The 16719-nt window shown below is 47.3% G+C and overlaps 1 protein-coding gene across 1 annotated transcript in view; it reads right to left on the reverse strand.

The window, feature by feature from the left end:
• Window positions 1–16719, reverse strand: part of LOC120025528 (ephrin-A5-like) — a 56791-nt gene that overhangs the window by 10016 nt on the left and 30056 nt on the right. The window contains exon 2 of the mRNA XM_038970094.1: window positions 2263–2555. Coding sequence (XP_038826022.1) covers window positions 2263–2555 — 293 coding nt within the window. The remainder of the gene's footprint in view (window positions 1–2262; window positions 2556–16719) is intronic.

Raw genomic sequence — 16719 nt, forward strand, 5'->3', positions numbered from 1 at the left:
ACATACGCAACACCAGACACACACAGACATACGCAACACCAGACACACACATACACAGACATACACAACACCAGACACACACAGACATACGCAACACCAGACACACACAGACATACGCAACACCAGACACACACAGACATACACAACACCAGACAAAAGCTAGGGGCTCAGATGCCGTGTAACTTAAGTCTGAACAGGGTTCATCTCATTATCTATGTAGATCTTCAGACTGTATCTACGGAGTAGGACCTGGGCTTTTGAAGCCAGGGCTTTACAGCAGACAGTCATCCCTAGACACACAGGGAGAGCCAGACTCTCAACTGTCTCCCCAGAAAATTGGATTTCTATCCCCTGAGATTAGGATCAGACTTCCCTATTGGCTCTATTAGAAAAACATGCAGCCCTAAGCCTGGGAGAAGCCCGGGTTCACATCCAGACATCAGGACAGGCTGAACTCTGACCCCCCAGGCCACCCCTTCTGATCCCCCTGATGGCTTCCTGCAGGCGTCTGTCTGCCAGACGGACGGAGACCCAGAGCCAACCAACCGCAGGTGTCATCCATTTGATTTAACCCACCCGTTCCTCTCTTCTCCTGGGGGGTTAACTATCCACAGGGGGGACCAAGGGGCGTCTGTCAAATCAAATCAAATTTATTTATATAGCCCTTCGTACATCAGCTGATATCTCAAAGTGCTGTACAGAAACCCAGCCTAAAACCCCAAACAGCAAGCAATGCAGGTGTAGAAGCACGGTGGCTAGGAAAACTCCCCAGAAAGGCCTGTTGTTGTTGTTGTTGTTGTTGGCGCTGAGTTGTTGACACCAGCACACATCAATTCCCAAACGTTTGACTTACTTGTTGCAAGTTCACAGCTCCATTGTCCAATAGTGTTAGAACATGTGCTAGTATCATCTAATAATGTAACTCTTTTGTTATACTTGACAGATCAGACACATGCAATGTGATACTGAAACGAATATCACATGGTTTATTGTGAGATATCCAGCTTTTCTGGAACTACATAGAGGGACAAGAGTTCAGAGGATGTTGGAGTAGATTAGTGTACACCTCAGTATGTTCCCCGGGGTGTGATTACGTACACCTCTGTTTGTTATTTCATCTTCCTCTCAATGTTCTGGGTGAAAAACTGTCTCTTTTTTGAGTGAATCTCTAACTGTCTAACAGTTGATCTCTAACTGTTGTCAAGGAGGGAAATGCCTTTAGGCCGTGTGCCCTGTCTCTCTTTCTCTTTCTCTCTCCCTTAGTTTCACTGTAAAAGCCCTACTGTATATATACTTGATGGCTATTTAGACATCTTGGCTCTCCTATTTGCACATTAAACAGTCTGATAGACATCCTACGGTAAAGTCCATTACCTACTCACCGATATACACAGAAGCCCCACACCACCCTTTGTATATTCAATCCAGTAGAATAACATCCTAGGAGATTAGGAAAATCAGTAGATCATGTGTCTTTAAGGACTGGCGATTCGTCAGGCAGCTTGGGTCTGAGGCGTGCGGCTGAGGCCGGGGCTGATGCTACTCAGGAGTGGGCCTAAGTGAAGCCATCTCTGTAGGGGGAAGGAGACATACTGTATCCTAGCAGGCCACCCCTTGCTGTCTCCTATTTAGTCTCAGCTCTCTGCTCTGTAGGGCTCCGACTCCTCTTGTAAAAACATGGCTTCAGATGCTTGTGTTCAGGAGGCCTTCTCACAAGCAGCAGAAAGCTGAGGCGAGTTTGTAACAAAGACTCTTCAGAGGGAGACCACGAGAACGGAGATGTTTTCCCCTCAGCAAATGTTTAGGTTTGAACCTCTTTGCCAGGGCTTGCAAAACAAAGTTCTACTTTGCTATTGTTTCCCCGTTGTCAGTTCCATGGATGGACTCAAAATAATGTTTTCTCACATCATACCCTTAAATCATCTAAGTATGTTCTGTTCTGCCCAAGTAGCCTGAGCTCACAAAATACTGTGTTACCTCTCCACTGATATCATAAATGTCCATACCATGCAGGATAACTGTGGTAGCCCTCTGTCTCTCTCTCTGCCTTTAAGCAAAGCATTCATGTATCCCATATCATAGTACTGTAGTTACAACAGTGTTAACTCAGTTTGTTGGGGCATGGTGCTTGCAACAGCAGAGCTGTTGGTTTGATTCCCGCATGGAACATACTTTATACTGAATGCTTTTGTTAACTTGGTTAATTTGAACATAAGCATGTGCTAAATTACCATAAAGATGTCAAAAATTTAATTTACTCACAGATGTAGTAGTACTCTCTGCCGGAGCGGAACTCGAATCCCAGAGAGAAGGGGGTGAAGAGCTGGAACTTCTCGGAGAACTTCAGGGGTCCGTTGGGGGAGTGGGGCCTGTTACACTCCCAGCGTTTGAAGCCCTTGGCGGTGTGGTCACAGGAGCTGTAGCCGTCGTAGTTGACCATGTAGAGGACGTAGCGCTCTGTCCGCTCTTCAGGGACATAGTCCAGGTAGTGGGGACAGAAGACGTCCAGGTAGTCATTTATACACACGTCGATGTGGTAGTCACCCCGGTAGAACCTGAAAGGGAAGCAGAGAGGTTCTGAGTAAGATTCTTCAAGACTACAACGTCTAATAGTACTGATACTAACATGCATTTCCATGATTCTACCTTTCTGGACGTCATCACTGATCTAACACTATAGGGCAGGTATAAGCAAGGGCTTCATTGTGTAACTCTCATCTACTGTATCTAGTCATGTCAGATCAGTGATGTCTTCAAGAAGGGGAGTATCATAAGATGCATACTAAAAGTATGTGAACTAGAGCCCTAGACAAGAGAAAATGTAACCAGATGTGTCTGACAGAGACACTGCAGACTGATCTACAGAAGACACATATACGTCCTACTATCTAGTTTTGTTTACAGGATCCCACCATCTCATTCTCAATCCTCTCACTGCTCTAGAGCGGGCGCTCAAACCTCTCCTCTACCACCAGCCAAAAAGTATCTTACGACAGACTGCTAGTCAGTCATAAGCCACATATCAATGTTTGAGCTGGGCTGCGATGACTTATGAGAGTGCTGAAATTAAAGTCCCCCAGCGCCAAAGTCCAAATCCTCTGGTTAGCACGGGCCTTTGGCAGATTTAAGAGGATCCCCTCAAAAGAGGGAAATTTTCATTAGACCAATATGACATGCTGATGGAGGAGACCCGGTGGAATCTCTCTCAGTGCTGGGAAAAAAGTGTGTTTCTCAAGGCCCCAGAAACAGCCCCAACCAGATTCACATGGAGCTTCAGGGTAAACCGAGCGACCCTCCAGAGGAAGGAGGACATCAGCCAGATATGCCAGGTATTCATTCCTGGGGAGTGATGCGAAACACATATTCCCATAGGCCATATACGGTTGCATTTCTGATGCGTTTATTGGAGACAGATTGGTTTAGGTTGGCCAGCGCATCTCAGAGTCGCTAATGGCCGAGCTTGGTATCACTGACATTCTGCGGATGTCTTCAATACTCCACCTCTGTTCATTGACACACTGGGGCCAGGGGAACAGGCTGGGAACCGATACTGTGCATACTGTGCTGTGATGATTCGATACGGATGAACTGACTCGCGCTCTGTGGGAGGTTTCTCAATGTAAGGACTGAGATTCACTGACCCAGGAGCAGATCTTACACCCACCTAACAACCTCTCCAGGGGGAGAGGAGCATTCAGAACTGATTCAGGGTCAGGTGAGAGAGGAGGTTGCGTTGGACGGCAGTTCAGCTGTTCCCACTGACACGTACATTTCCAGGCTTTAAGAGGCGTGAGGAGTATAAAGGGTGGTGTGTGTTGGCTGGGACCTGCTGGGAGTATCAGGTTGTCCTTATACGGATTGCAAATGTGCTGCAGGATTAGTGACTCTCCTACTGGGTTTGGTGCGGCCACAGAGGAGGGAGTGTGGCTGTGTGTGTGTGTGTGTGTGTGTGTGTGTGTGTGTGTGTGTGTGTGTGTGTGTGTGTGTGTGTGTGTGTGTGTGTGTGTGTGTGTGTGTGTGTGTGTGTGTGTGTGTGTATGTGTGTGTGTGTGTGTGTCTGTGTGTCTGTGTGTGTCTGTGTGTGTCTGTGTCTGTGTCTGTGTCTGTGTCTGTGTGTGTGTGTGTGTGTGTGTGTGTGTGTGTGTGTGTGTGTGTGTGTGTGTGTGTGTGTGTGTGTGTGTGTGTGTGTGTGTGTGTGTGTGTGCTTGCATGTATGTGTGAGATTGTGTCTTTGTGTGTGATTTGTCAGCTAAATTCTCATATTGTTCTCTAATTATAGCCTGGTCAAACATGAAACTGAAGCCTTGTTTTCACTCTAATTATAGCCTGGTCAAACATGAAACTGAAGCCTTCTTTTCTCTCTCAAAGGCCCACTTTTCATGCTCCAGCTGAGTGCTGTGACTCCAGGCAGCAAAGCATGGCCTCAATCAGCCTCAGTTTCTGAGCCTTTCACTGATACCATAACTGACAGAGAGCAACCAAACCCCAGAGAGCCACTAGCAAGTACTGTATCACTTCCTCAGCCAGCGGCATTGTGGGATAGCCAGCTTGGTCTGTCCATCTCTCTAAGCTTGTAATGCTACCTTTCAACCTGTGTGTACCTTTAGCTGCTCTCACCTGTCACTCAAATCTGACCTGGGACCTGCCATAAAGATTAGCATGGATTAGAGAAGAGAGTTAAACTGAGAGGCGTGGGTGGTCACCATTCTGAAAGTGATGAGCAGAGGATTTATGTCAGGGGAGCTAAGCAGGGACCACAGAGAGGATTACTCTGACCCTCCTAGAGACACCTGAGAGAGCCTTGTGACTGATAGTACCAAATATCAATCCACACTGAGCCATAATCCTGAACCATAATGCTAAAACATATGTCTCGGTCTGACACTCAATATCACCGCAAGTGTGAGTTTTCAATCTTTAAGTGAATGTCTTCAGACGACAGTAATGCTTCACAATGCACAATGCTCAATGCTCAATGACAGAGCTCAATGGGGAAATCAGCATCAGGGTTTTGTCAGAGTTATTTTGTGAGTTCACTCAAAGTCTCTCACAACGAACATCAATGTGGCAGACAAGGAAATAAAGAACTCTGGCTGTGAGGCTGACAACTCAAAAACTAATGACGTCATTAAGAAATCAACACCTTCATTTGTTAAATTCATTCATGTGACGCGATGAGCCAATAGAGTTTTAAAAATGAAGACACACAAATCCTATCTCTATCCGTCATTGGGATTAATGACGCCTGATTGGCTGAATTACTCACAGCCACTTAGACAGGCTCATGCATGATTCAGGGTCTACCACTCTTAACAAAGCACTCTCATAACGATAATCCTTCTTTTCACTCCTCTCCTCCTCTCTTTCCCCCCTTCTCTTTCTCTCTGGTGACCAAACACAGGTAATGAATGGTTTGCACCCTGGTTCAGTGGAGGGGAGGATGAGAGGAGGGGAGGAGGGAGAGAGAAAGCCTTCCTGGTGTTTTCTATAATACATGATTACAGTGGTGTCAGAGCGAGGTCAAATTCCAATGGTTTTATAACAATAGGAGAAAAAAGGAGACGCTTTCCCTCCACAGACCACATGAAACCGCTGACCTGTTCCAAGCCACATAATGGAACAAACGACTAAATACAAACTAAACGGTTGTGCGGGCAAACATTACGGGTTTCAACTGCACTGTCTCTCACAGAATGACATTGTTTTTTTACATTGCTAAAAGCAATGTGTCTACACGCACGCACGCACGCACGCACGCACGCACGCACGCACGCACGCACGCACGCACGCACACACACACACACACACACACTCCGTAGTTCATGTCCCTGACCTTAGGGGGAGCTCTTTAGGTAGGTAATTACACCACTGTGGCTAACAGGCTAATGCATCTCGGGTCATTTGGCCCTGGGCACTGATGTCACCATATGGAGTCTATTTATCCCTCTGCCTGGTGTTTCCCCCTCTCCCTCGGGGCACCAGGCCTGACCTCCATCTACCTGGCAGATCACTAATAGCACTGTGCCACCAACACCACCAGCACCAGCCATGGTTCAGACATCATTACCTCCAATGATCACACACATCTGTGCAGACACACGGACAGAGCTGTCTGCCAGGGTTCAGAGTCAGACTGGGCGTTGACAGCAAAAAGAGATGAGAAAAGAGAAAACTATAAAATAGACACTTTTCTCTTTTTTGTGGTACATTTCCCTGAGAACAAAACGTTTTGTCTGAGCTGCTCAGACAGGGACGAAAGTTATTGAATTTTAGATTGAAAACACATGGCTGTTTGTGTGAGGTAGGTCCTACATGGCAAGAACATTACAATGTGTTACGGTCAGTAAAAGCAGGAGACAGAGTATTTAGAGTATGAGAGTGAGAACCAACGTGAGAACCAGAGTGAGAACCAGAGTGAGAACCAGAGTGAGAACCAGAGTGAGAACCAGAGTGAGAACCAGAGTGAGAATCAGAGTGAGAACCAGAGTGAGAACCAGCGTGAGAACCAGAGTGAGAATCAGAGTGAGAATCAGAGTGAGAACCAGAGTGAGAACCAGTGTGAGAACCAGTGTGAACCAGTGTGAGAACCAGAGTGAGAACCAGAGTGAGAACCAGAGTGAGAACCAGTGTGAGAACCAGAGTGAGAACCAGAGTGAGAACCAGAGTGAGAATCAGAGTGAGAACCAGAGTGAGAACCAGCGTGAGAACCAGAGTGAGAATCAGAGTGAGAATCAGAGTGAGAACCAGAGTGAGAACCAGTGTGAGAACCAGTGTGAACCAGTGTGAGAACCAGTGTGAGAACCAGTGTGAACCAGTGTGAGAACCAGTGTGAGAACCAGTGTGAAACAGTGAGAACCAGAGTGAGAACCAGAGTAAGAACCAGTGTGCTAATGAGAGCGACAAAGAGAGAAAGAGAAGTTAACAGTGATTCTCAGCTGTTTTCCATGAATGACATAAGAAGTTAACTCACAGTACAGGACAGGTTAATGAATGATGATGCTATTCTGGTGGTCAAAGGGTGAAAGAGGCAGCATGTGGTGAGTGTCACTTAACACACACGCACGCACACACACCGCGGGGCTCGGTCACTCACTGCTTAACACCAGGGGCTGACAGCCAATACCATTACCCTCTGGTCTCAAGGCCGACCCTAACACAGGTTGCCATCACACTGACTTACGACAATGCTATGTTCTACCTCTTTTTACATGCGTGATGTGCTCAAACCCCAGGGTACACACACACACACAGATCTCCGTGTGCTCTCTGTCTATCTCAGAAGCCACATAACTCAAGAGGCTCCAAGCCTTGTTAAAATAACCCCACATAGAATGGCACACTCAGTACCTTGGACCAAACTAGCAAGTGTAGCATATAGCCCTAGCCTAGGTCATAGAAACACAGACACCTAGATCTACAGCAGATAAAGACATTGATGGAGCGTGAGCTGGGAGCACTAATAGATGCCTGTCTAGATGGCTAGATGCTACCTATCATTATCAGACAATCCACTCCCATAGGACAGGAGAATATTGATCTGACATAAGAGCCAGGCCAGGGGTTAGAGGTCACTGACAGACCATTATTCAGCCAGGGCCTCAGTATTTGGCCAGTGTCTGAGTGAGGTGACGGGTATGACCCCGGGGTCGTCCATCTTAGGAGCTGCTGAGTAGGTGGCGGGGCTGCTGAGGGGAGGAAGGTGAAGTTTAATATGGTGGATGGATGAGGCTTCACCTTAGAGCAAACAGAGCTGCCCAGCCCTCTCATTAAACACAAACTTGCACACACGCATGCATGCGGACATGAGCGCGCACACACACACACTCACACTCACACACACACATACGGTAATGGTATAAGCAGCAGTGATCTGTACAGGAAGGGTCTACCTCATCCCGTGTTTGACTATGGTGACCCTGACCCCCCTCACAGGCTTTGACATCTGACCCCTCTCTCCGGGGGCGATTTGAACCCCTGCACCGCCCTATCACTTTACTGCACCCCAGGGAACTCCAACCCACCCTACCCTGGGCCAAACCAACCCTGAACCCAGTATAGCAGGGAGGGGGCAGTGGTGAGAGAGAAAACCACAATGTCTGGAATCAATCACCCACCCATGACAAGGCTCCACAGCATTCACACACACCACAAGTCATCCAGTAGGGAGGTCTCACACAAATCATAGTTGGGTGAAATTGACTAAGGCGAGTGATAGTGTTCTGTGGGGAGATGGAAGAAAAGTAGGCGAAGTGCTTCTGTTGGATATTTGTTGTATTCAAGGTATTGGTTGTATTCAAGGTTGGGAAATGAAGGGATACGACATCTGCTTGTTTTAGATGTAGCATGGGTACAGTGGAACCAGAGGGGCCGGTAGATGCCAGTGAGAGTGTGAGAGGGGGTGGTCTTTCCCCCACTCTGTCCCCTCAACAAACACCAGCAGCCCCAGGAAAACCAGCACATGTAAAATCATGTAAGGGCTAAACATAGAACGTCTACTGAGTGCCAGGCATGCCAGCACCAAGCCACAACACCTGGCCCCCTCAATCTCACCCCTCTAGGCCCCCTAACCCGCCTCTACTGACCCCCTCTCCTCGACACTAAGTGTCTGTCAAAGCCTCCTCCATCAGTCCACAACCAGAGCCCCACGGATACATACACATCCACACAAACCACCTTAAGAGGACCAAGCTCAGATTCACACATACCACCTTAAGGGAACCAAGCTCAGATTCACATAAACCACCTTAAGAGGACCAAGCTCAGATTCACACATACCACCTTAAGGGGACCAAGCTCAGATTCAGACATACCACTTTAAGGGGACCAAGCTCAGATTCACATAAACCACTTTAAGGGGACCAAGCTCAGATTCACACATACCACCTTAAGGGAACCAAGCTCAGATTCACACAAACCACCTTAAGAGGACCAAGCTCAGATTCAGACATACCACTTTAAGGGGACCAAGCTCAGATTCAGACATACCACTTTAAGGGGACCAAGCTCAGATTCACATATACCACCTTAAGGGAACCAAGCTCAGATTCGCATAAACCACCTTAAGGGGACCAAGCTCAGATTCACATAAACCACTTTAAGGGGACCAAGCTCAGATTCACACATACCACCTTAAGGGAACCAAGCTCAGATTCACACAAACCACCTTAAGAGGACCAAGCTCAGATTCAGACATACCACTTTAAGGGGACCAAGCTCAGATTCAGACATACCACTTTAAGGGGACCAAGCTCAGATTCACATATACCACCTTAAGGGAACCAAGCTCAGATTCGCATAAACCACCTTAAGGGGACCAAGCTCAGATTCACATAAACCACTTTAAGGGGACCAAGCTCAGATTCACACATACCACCTTAAGGGAACCAAGCTCAGATTCACACAAACCACCTTAAGAGGACCAAGCTCAGATTCAGACATACCACTTTAAGGGGACCAAGCTCAGATTCAGACATACCACTTTAAGGGGACCAAGCTCAGATTCACATATACCACCTTAAGGGAACCAAGCTCAGATTCGCATAAACCACCTTAAGGGGACCAAGCTCAGATTCACACGTACCACCTAAAGGGGACCAAGCTCAAATGAACACATACCACCTTAACAAGGGGACCAAGCTCAGATTCACACATACCACCTAAAGGGGACCAAGCTCAGATTCACACATACCACCTGTAAGGGACCAAGCTCAAATGAACACATACCACCTTAACAGACAGTGTTTCACATTCACACCTTCTGCAGCATTACAAGTGTGCTCAAATACATGCTAGCTACCTTAGTAGTATACTTAGTAGTATACATCCACATCTACACACACCACTCCAAGAGGACATATCTAGAACTCAGCCATTGTGACTTTTCAAAGGGCAAGTTCATCTTCACATTTAAAATGGATTTAAAATGCCAACCCATGGCTAATATTTACACAGTGGGCCCATTAAAGAGTTTCATAGCCAAACGCTCACACAGGGAGTTTAGCGATGCAGCTCACAATGTTCTGAGCTCCTGACCAGAGGACAGCAGGAACAAAGGCTGGTCCAGAACCACAGGCCAAGACCCAGTGGACCAAAGCAGCCCGCCCTGATATCATCGATGGACCAGCCCGGACATTACCAATACCAGCTGGTCACCTAGCCCTATAGCACCTGCTCAGGCCTGGCTGAAGCCAACACTGACTCCTCCTCATACTCTGTGACCTTCAAACCTGATTCCAGATCAGCTCTTCCAACCCTAATCCTAACACTGACCATTAAAAATACAGCAACAAATCTGATCCTGGGCAAGCTGTCTAAGGGCCAATACGATTCACATGTCACTGGCTGTTCATATACATTTGTCCAAGGATTTGCAGTGTCTTTCTGATGATAGACGAGGTAATAACAGAGCGGGATAGCTTCTTTTGATAGATCACCTCATGACAGGCCAGTTTCCATCCCAAAGAACACTGAGTCGGACACTTCTCTGTCTGAGGTACGATGCCAGAGAAATAGAGACATACCGTAAAACAGATGCTCTGTCTCCCTCAGTCCATCTATCCACTTAGTGTTGAATCAGTGTATGTGTGTTTTTAAACCTGGCCTAGAAGTTTGGATCTCATCTCAGTATCGTCATGGACGGCAGAGTTGAGCACAGGTTAAAGAGCCTTCATTTCATCTGGGCATGGTTCCATCTATTCCTTACACGAAAAGAAAGCTGTTGGAAGATGTGTGTAGGCTATGTGTACATGTGATTGAGTGTGCGTGCGTGCGTGTATTCAGTGTGTGTGCACATTTTCGCATGTGTGAATGTGCATTCATATGTGTGGTGCAGACTCTCTGTCTATCTGCTGATAACAGTGCAGAAGGAGGACTGTGTGTTAAATCAAGCATTGCCAGCAGCAGCTGAATCCTCCTCTGCCTACTGCCTATCATTATCACTGTGTTCTAGTTAGCAGACTGTAGTGATTAGCCCCAGTCACTGAACCATGGGCCACCTCATTTACCACACCACTTGATGTAATTGTTATTGGAGTGGAGATACTACCCTGATGAGCAAACTGCTAACGCCACCTCTCCTCTCACTTCCACATTGTCACTGAGTGTCCTTGCCTCAGAGAGAAGGGGGGGGGGGGGGGGGGAGTGAGAGAGAGTGAGAGCGTGAGAGAATTAGAGAGTTAGAGAGAGTTAGAGAGAGTTAGAGAGAGAGAGAGAGAGAGAGAGAGAAAGAGAGAGAGAGAGAGAGAGAGAGAGAGAGAGAGAGAGAAAGAAAGAGAGGGGCGAGCGAGTGGACTATAGTAATGCTTTAGACTAACACAGGTAAAATCATGGAACCCACTGGACCAAAACATTTTATCAACCAGTTTTGTTTGAGGTAAATTTGACTGATGATAGATTGAAACTCTATCATCGATATGTGGTTTGAAAAGACACATTTCACCCAGGCAGAAAGGGCCTTGTGTTGAGTGTCCCTGGGATTGTTCTGTGAGTCACAGAGGACAGAGGGGCTTATTTTAGGTTTGCATGTTTCTGTGTAAAGCTGTCACTCAATTAGCGTACACATCTGTCCTTCCTTTCAGGAGCACAAGGTGGGCAGTGACATGCGTAAGTACTGTGGCTGAACGCTTCAGAACAGGAGTCTCGAAGACCACCGCATCCATGACCACCAAGGAAATAGTATCTCCACATGCGTGTGTATGTGTGAGGGGTGGTGGGGGCAAGGTTTAAACCCACTGTGAACCCACGTCAGTCAACATGTACGCGTTGAACACACAGGGCTAAACACACAAGGCACTCATCGCACACCCAGGAACACACAGTGAACACTTGACGTGCTCAAAACGTTGTAGATAGTGTTTTATCCTTATAACAACACCCAATTACAACAACATGAAGGCTTCTCCCCAGCCCTGCTCCCATATGCACTGTATCCCTGTTATACTGATGCATAGGGGCCAGGTGGACATGTTCCATAGGGTTAGAGTCAATGGGTCTATCATCATACATAATAAGGATTAACAGAGAAAGATGAATCAATAGACTCCAATATCTCATTTAAAGGCCTATCAAGGTTGTCTTGATCATGTGACCTGACCATGAAAAACTCTGACCCTAAATCAAAACTAGAACAGTGTTATACATTTGACACCCCAGAAGGAGACTGGACTCTACAGCCACAGGTCAAGAGGTCATCATTAGGGTCTAATCCAGCCTATCCCTGTTAGTAACCCTAACCCAGCCTATCCCTGTTAGTAACCCTAACCCAGCCTATCCCTGTTAGTAACCCTAACCCAGCCTATCCCTGTTAGTAACCCTAACCCAGCCTATCCCTGTTAGTAACCCTAACCCAGCCTATCCCTGTTAGTAAACCTAACCCAGCCTATCCCTGTTAGTAACCCTAACCCAGCCTATCCCTGTTAGTAACCCTAACCCAGCCTATCCCTGTTAGTAACCCTAACCCAGCCTATCCCTGTTAGTAACCCTAACCCAGCCTATCCATGTTAGTAAACCTAACCCAGCCTATCCATGTTAGTAACCCTAACCCAGCCTATCCCTGTTAGTAAACCTAACCCAGCCTATCCCTGTTAGTAACCCTAACCCAGCCTATCCCTGTTAGTAAACCTAACCCAGCCTATCCCTGTTAGTAAACCTAACCCAGCCTATCCCTGTTAGTAAACCTAACCCAGCCTATCCCTGTTAGTAACCCTAACCCAGCCTATCCCTGTTAGTAACCCTAACCCAGCCTATCCCTGTTAGTAACCCTAACCCAGCCTATCCCTGTTAGTAACCCTAACCCAGCCTATCTCTGTTAGTAACCCTAACCCAGCCTATCCCTGTTAGTAACCCTAACCCAGCCTATCCCTGTTAGTAAACCTAACCCAGCCTATCCCTGTTAGTAACCCTAACCCAGCCTATCCCTGTTAGTAACCCTAACCCAGCCTATCCCTGTTAGTAAACCTAACCCAGCCTATCCCTGTTAGTAAACCTAACCCAGCCTATCCCTGTTAGTAACCCTAACCCAGCCTATCCCTGTTAGTAAACCTAACCCAGCCTATCCCTGTTAGTAAACCTAACCCAGCCTATCCATGTTAGTAACCCTAACCCAGCCTATCCCTGTTAGTAACCCTAACCCAGCCTATCCCTGTTCGTAAACCTAACCCAGAATAATCCACCTTTACAATGCTCCTCTCTCTGACAGCAGTGGGTGATAATCCCTCAGGACAAATACACTCAGCTGGTCCACTCTACACACAGGAGGGATTACTGACCAAGCTGTGTTACTGGGAGAACACTCAATGGGGACAGGTAGGAGGATGTGGTATAATGTGTGTATAATGGGGTTGGACATGATCTGTGAGTGAGTGTTGAAGAGTAGCGGTTTGTAGGTGTAAGGGGTTGGATGATGGCTGTGTTGTGTTGTGTGAATTAATTATGATCTGTGTGTGCACATCCATTTGTGTAAGAGGGGTAGTAGAGGGGTGAGAGACAGGTTTGGGCTTGTTATACCTTTACAACGCCAGCAGACCGTACCCTGGGACTGTATCAGGCCTGTCACAGGTAGACTGATGATTTTGCCTTTTCTCATAGTAGGTAAAGACTCTAATACCCATAATCCCCTAAGTGATCTGACCCAGGTCATGAGGGATAACACACACACACTCAAGCACGCACCAACGCAGGCAGGCAGGCAGGCAGGCACGTACTACAATGAGGAATAGAGAATTTGTCATGCAGAGGAAATGGAGAGGGACATTGTACATAGAAACATAGAGCTGGTTGGTGAGGGGAAAAAGGCTGATAAAGGCAAACAAGCAGTACTGCAAACCAAACAAGCCAGTCAGTACAATTCCATTCAAAAACCGCCGAAAGAGACAAACACACACACACACACACACACACACACACACACACACACACACACACACACACACACACACACACACACACACACACACACACACACACACACACACACACACACACACACACACACACACACACACACAGACACACACACACACACACACACAAAGTAGGGTCTGGCACACAGTGTGCGCTGCATTCCTCTGTGCCTGCTGGCTTTTGTCCCTCCACACTTGTCACCGGGCGGTTCTGGCCCAGTGTGTTGGAGTTTCTGAAGAGCCTCTCACAGGCCTGTTAGCAGGCGAGTGGCGTCAGCGGACAACTCTGGCCTTGAGGACACACAGGAGGGGACCCTATGGCTGCCTCGGCCACTCCCAGTATACAATACACACACATACACACAATACACACACATAAACACACACTGATGGGACGCACACACACCCTGCAGGCTAAGGCGAAGACAGGCTGACTCCTTAGATATACACCGTTCTGTGAATCCTACACCAGATGAATCCTGATTCTGGCCCAGTGTGTATACATCATAATGACCTCTGGTGCATCTTCCTAGGTACGTGCGTCTTCCTGTCCAGGGCTGGAGCTGTCTGAGTGAAGACAGACGGCTGGACGGGGGGACAGAGACGGACGCAGTCGCTGAAACTGAGACGTCGTATTTGGTTTGGGGCTTAGTTGGAAGAATAACAGTGCCCTTTTCAACTCTCAACAGATGTGGAACAGGGCTTTCCACTGAGGCAGGCAGGACGTGGAGAGAGTGCAAAACTACAGTAGTGGGGATTTGACCTTATCCCTCCTCACCCCATTCTCACCTTCTAAAAACACATGAACATCTTTCTCTGTGTCTAACATCCTGTCTCTTCTCTGTCTCTTCTCTGTCTCTTCTTTGTCTCTTCTCTGCCTTCCCTCTGTCTCTTCTCTGTCTCTTCTCTGTCTCTTCTCTGTCTCTTCTCTGTCTTCCCTCTGTCTCTTCTCTGTCTTCCCTCTCTCATCTCTGTATCTTCTCTGTCTTCCCTCTGTTTTTCTCTGTCTTCCCTCTGTCTTCCCGCTGTCTTCCCTCTGTCTTCCCTCTGTCTTCCCTCTGTCTTCCCTCTGTCTTCCCGCTGTCTTCCCACTGTCTTCCCTCTGTCTTCCCTCTGTCTTCCCTCTCTCATCTCTGTATCTTCTCTGTCTTCCCTCTGTTTTTCTCTGTCTTCCCTCTGTCTTCCCGCTGTCTTCCCTCTGTCTTCCCTCTGTCTTCCCTCTGTCTTCCCTCTGTCTTCCCGCTGTCTTCCCTCTGTCTCTTCTCTGTCTTCCCTCTGTCTTCCCTCTGTCTTCCCTCTGTCTCTTCTCTGTCTTCCCTCTGTCTCTTCTCTGTCTTCCCTCTGTCTTCCCGCTGTCTTCCCTCTGTCTTCCCGCTGTCTCTTCTCTGTCTTCCCTCTGTCTTCCCTCTGTTTTTCTCTGTCTTCCCTCTGTCTTCCCGCTGTCTTCCCACTGTCTTCCCTCTGTCTCTTCTCTGTCTTCCCTCTGTCTTCCCTCTGTCTCTTCTCTGTCTTCCCTCTGTCTCTTCTCTGTCTTCCCTCTGTCTTCCCTCTGTCTTCCATCTGTCTCTTCTCTGTCTTCCCTCTGTCTTCCCGCTGTCTTCCCGCTGTCTTCCCTCTCTCTTCTCTGTCTTCCCTCTGTCTATTCTCTCTTTTCTCTGTCTTCCCTCTGTTTTTCTCTGTCTTCCATCTGTCTTCCCTCTGTCTTCCCTCTGTCTTCCCTCTCTCATCTCTGTATCTTCTCTGTCTTCCCTCTGTTTTTCTCTGTCTTCCATCTGTCTTCCCTCTCTCATCTCTGTATCTTCTCTGTCTTCCCTCTGTTTTTCTCTGTCTTCCCTCTGTCTTCCCGCTGTCTTCCCGCTGTCTTCCCTCTGTCTCTTCTCTGTCTTCCCGCTGTCTTCCCTCTGTCTTCCCTCTGTCTATTCTCTGTCTTTTCTCTGTCTTCCCTCTGTCTACCCTCTGTCTCTTCTCTGTCTTCCCTCTCTCTTCTCTGTCTCTTCTCTGTCTTCCCTCTGTCTTCCCTCTCTTTTCTCTGTCTTCCCACTGTCTTCCCTTTGTATCTTCTGTCTTTTCTCTCGTTACATTCCCTGGCCTGAACTCCTCTTCTCTTTTTATTATCCCCTCTCGTCTGCCTTCATTATTTTCTTCTACCTACATCCTTGTCCCTGTCTCACTCAGCCTGTTTTTTTACACTTACATTCCTCTCAATTCCTTTTTACTCCTTCCTTCTTTTTTCTCTTTGTCTTTCTGTCACTCTCTGAAGCCATTCTGTGTCTCATTGATTGAGGCAGTTCTTATTGAATCCTGTGTGTGTGTGTGTGGGGGGGGGGGGTTCTGGCTACAAATAAAGGCGGAATCGAGAGGGGTTTAGGGATTCCAGGAGCATAGAGAGACCCTGGTGAAAGGTTACAAAACAGCTGTGTACACTCTGCCCAATATCACTCTGGAAAAGATGGTGAGAGCGAGGGAGTGGAGAAAGAGAGAGACACATAGGAAAGGAAAGGGAAGAGGTTGGGGGAGAAAAGTTGACTGACGTTGCAAAATGCAGAGATCTTACCAAAAACAACTAATCATCCTAAAAACTTGGCAAGGTTATTATTTTAAGCAAGTTTGAAATATTGCTAATAGAGATTGCAAATTCAAAGAGATGGAAAAAGAGACTGATCCGATGTAATCATGTACAGTGTATCTATCCCTGAGCTATGCTGATGAATATTTGTGTCCTAGTTGTGTATGTAATTTAGATGTTGAGTGGTGTTTCATCCCAGATTCCTCTTTAAGAAGGGGATTCCCCAGTAAATGAGAGCCTTGTTTGGAGTAAACA

This window comes from Salvelinus namaycush, chromosome 31, assembly GCF_016432855.1.
Source record: "Salvelinus namaycush isolate Seneca chromosome 31, SaNama_1.0, whole genome shotgun sequence".
Taxonomy (NCBI): domain Eukaryota; kingdom Metazoa; phylum Chordata; class Actinopteri; order Salmoniformes; family Salmonidae; genus Salvelinus; species Salvelinus namaycush.